This window comes from Arachis ipaensis, chromosome B10 (assembly GCF_000816755.2).
Source record: "Arachis ipaensis cultivar K30076 chromosome B10, Araip1.1, whole genome shotgun sequence".
Lineage (NCBI taxonomy): Eukaryota > Viridiplantae > Streptophyta > Magnoliopsida > Fabales > Fabaceae > Arachis > Arachis ipaensis.
The window spans coordinates 23,538,354-23,539,952 of NC_029794.2; the positions used below are offsets into that span (position 1 = coordinate 23,538,354).

The 1,599-nt window shown below is 31.8% G+C and overlaps 1 protein-coding gene across 1 annotated transcript in view; it reads right to left on the reverse strand.

Moving 5' to 3' along the window:
• LOC107624040 (protein NRT1/ PTR FAMILY 5.1) overlaps positions 1–1,599 on the reverse strand; it is an 8,216-nt gene that overhangs the window by 4,371 nt on the left and 2,246 nt on the right. The window contains exon 3 of the mRNA XM_016326480.2: positions 456–979. Coding sequence (XP_016181966.1) covers positions 456–979 — 524 coding nt within the window. The remainder of the gene's footprint in view (positions 1–455; positions 980–1,599) is intronic.

Sequence of the window (1,599 nt, forward strand, 5' to 3'; positions counted from 1 at the left end):
GTAATGAAAAAAATGAGATAATATTTAATTTGGTCCATCAACTTGTATGCGAGTTTTAATTTAATCTTTTTAATTGTCTTTATTTAGTTCCTAAACTTGGCAAATGTGACTTATGTTAGTTTTTAGGACAATTTTCGACAAACAGACGATAATAAAACGGTGACGTAGACAGCTAAATGTCATGTTAGATTTTGTAAAACAAATTCATTTTTGTTTTGACATTCAAATAGTTAAAAAAATACATCGTAAATAATATTTATTAAAATTTTTTCTCTTAAAACAAGTGATCTAACATTGTTTTTGAGCTATTTGAACACCAAAATCAAAATTGGATCGTTTTATAAATTTCAACATGGCATTTTGGTTATCATGACCGTGCTTTATTAATATTTTTGTTTGCAAAGTTTGAGACTAAAAAAAGATAATTGAAATTTCACAAACCAAATTGTGCTAACCTGAAAGTTGGAGTGTGATGAATTTGACGTTTGGCAGTAGTAAGATAATATTGAGAGTCATTTTCATAAAGGAGTGAAGGGTGAGTGGGTAATTGAAGGGTCCTGTTCTTAAAAGCAGCAATGGGAACACTCATGATTTCCGTGGCGGGACTGCGGGTCTTGTTAACCTTGTGGCGATACATGGGGGTGCCGGCGTAGAATACGAGGAGCGAAATGAGTAGACCTACCGTAGGAATACCGTAGCCCAATCCCCAGCCTAAGTTGTCTTGAATGTAAACAAGGCCTAGGGTGGCAATTAGGGCCCCAAGGAATGAGGTGAACATCCACCAATTGAAGAACGAGTCTTTCAGTTCTTTCTCGTTCGGATTGAAGTCGTCGAATTGGTCCGCGCCGAAGGTGGAGATGTTGGGCTTGGTGCCGCCGGCTCCGATTGCTATTGTGTAGAGTGCTGTGTAGAAGAATGTAATTTGGGTTGATGGCTTCAACCTCTTCAGGGACACACCTATGCTCAGCAGACTCATTCCCTGTCATGTGCCCTCACAATTATTCAAATTTATTATTTTTTTAAAAATATGTTGTTCAATTATTAAACTAAAAAAAATTAAATTAATAACTAAATAATATTAGTAGTGTGTTACTCGTATTATGGCTTTTATTTTCTTTAGGGTTTTTTCTGCTGGAGAAACGATGGTACTATCCTTTTTTTTGTCTCTCGCCTTTTTATTAATCAATTTTAAAATTAAAAGTTGGTAAAAAATATATGCTATATATGTAAAAAACACAAATGGTCATCAAATAGAATAACAATATATTGGCCAATAATAATACACAATAAAAAAATATTGCCACAATTATTCTACAAATATATATTTATTCAAAAGTGATCAATATTATATTACTTTCACAATTAATGAGTTATTATATTGATTTTTACTTTTTAGAACATTAGTATTTTTAAATTAATTTTTTCATCTAAAATTTAATTTTCATCGTCATTTTTTTATAAGATTTTCATAATAATTTTAGTAACTAATAATAACATGGGCACTTGGACACATGATTACGGGCACGCACGCACACATAACATTTAAAAATATAAAAAATGCCACTCTCCTCTTTTACAAAATTTTTAAATAACAACCCT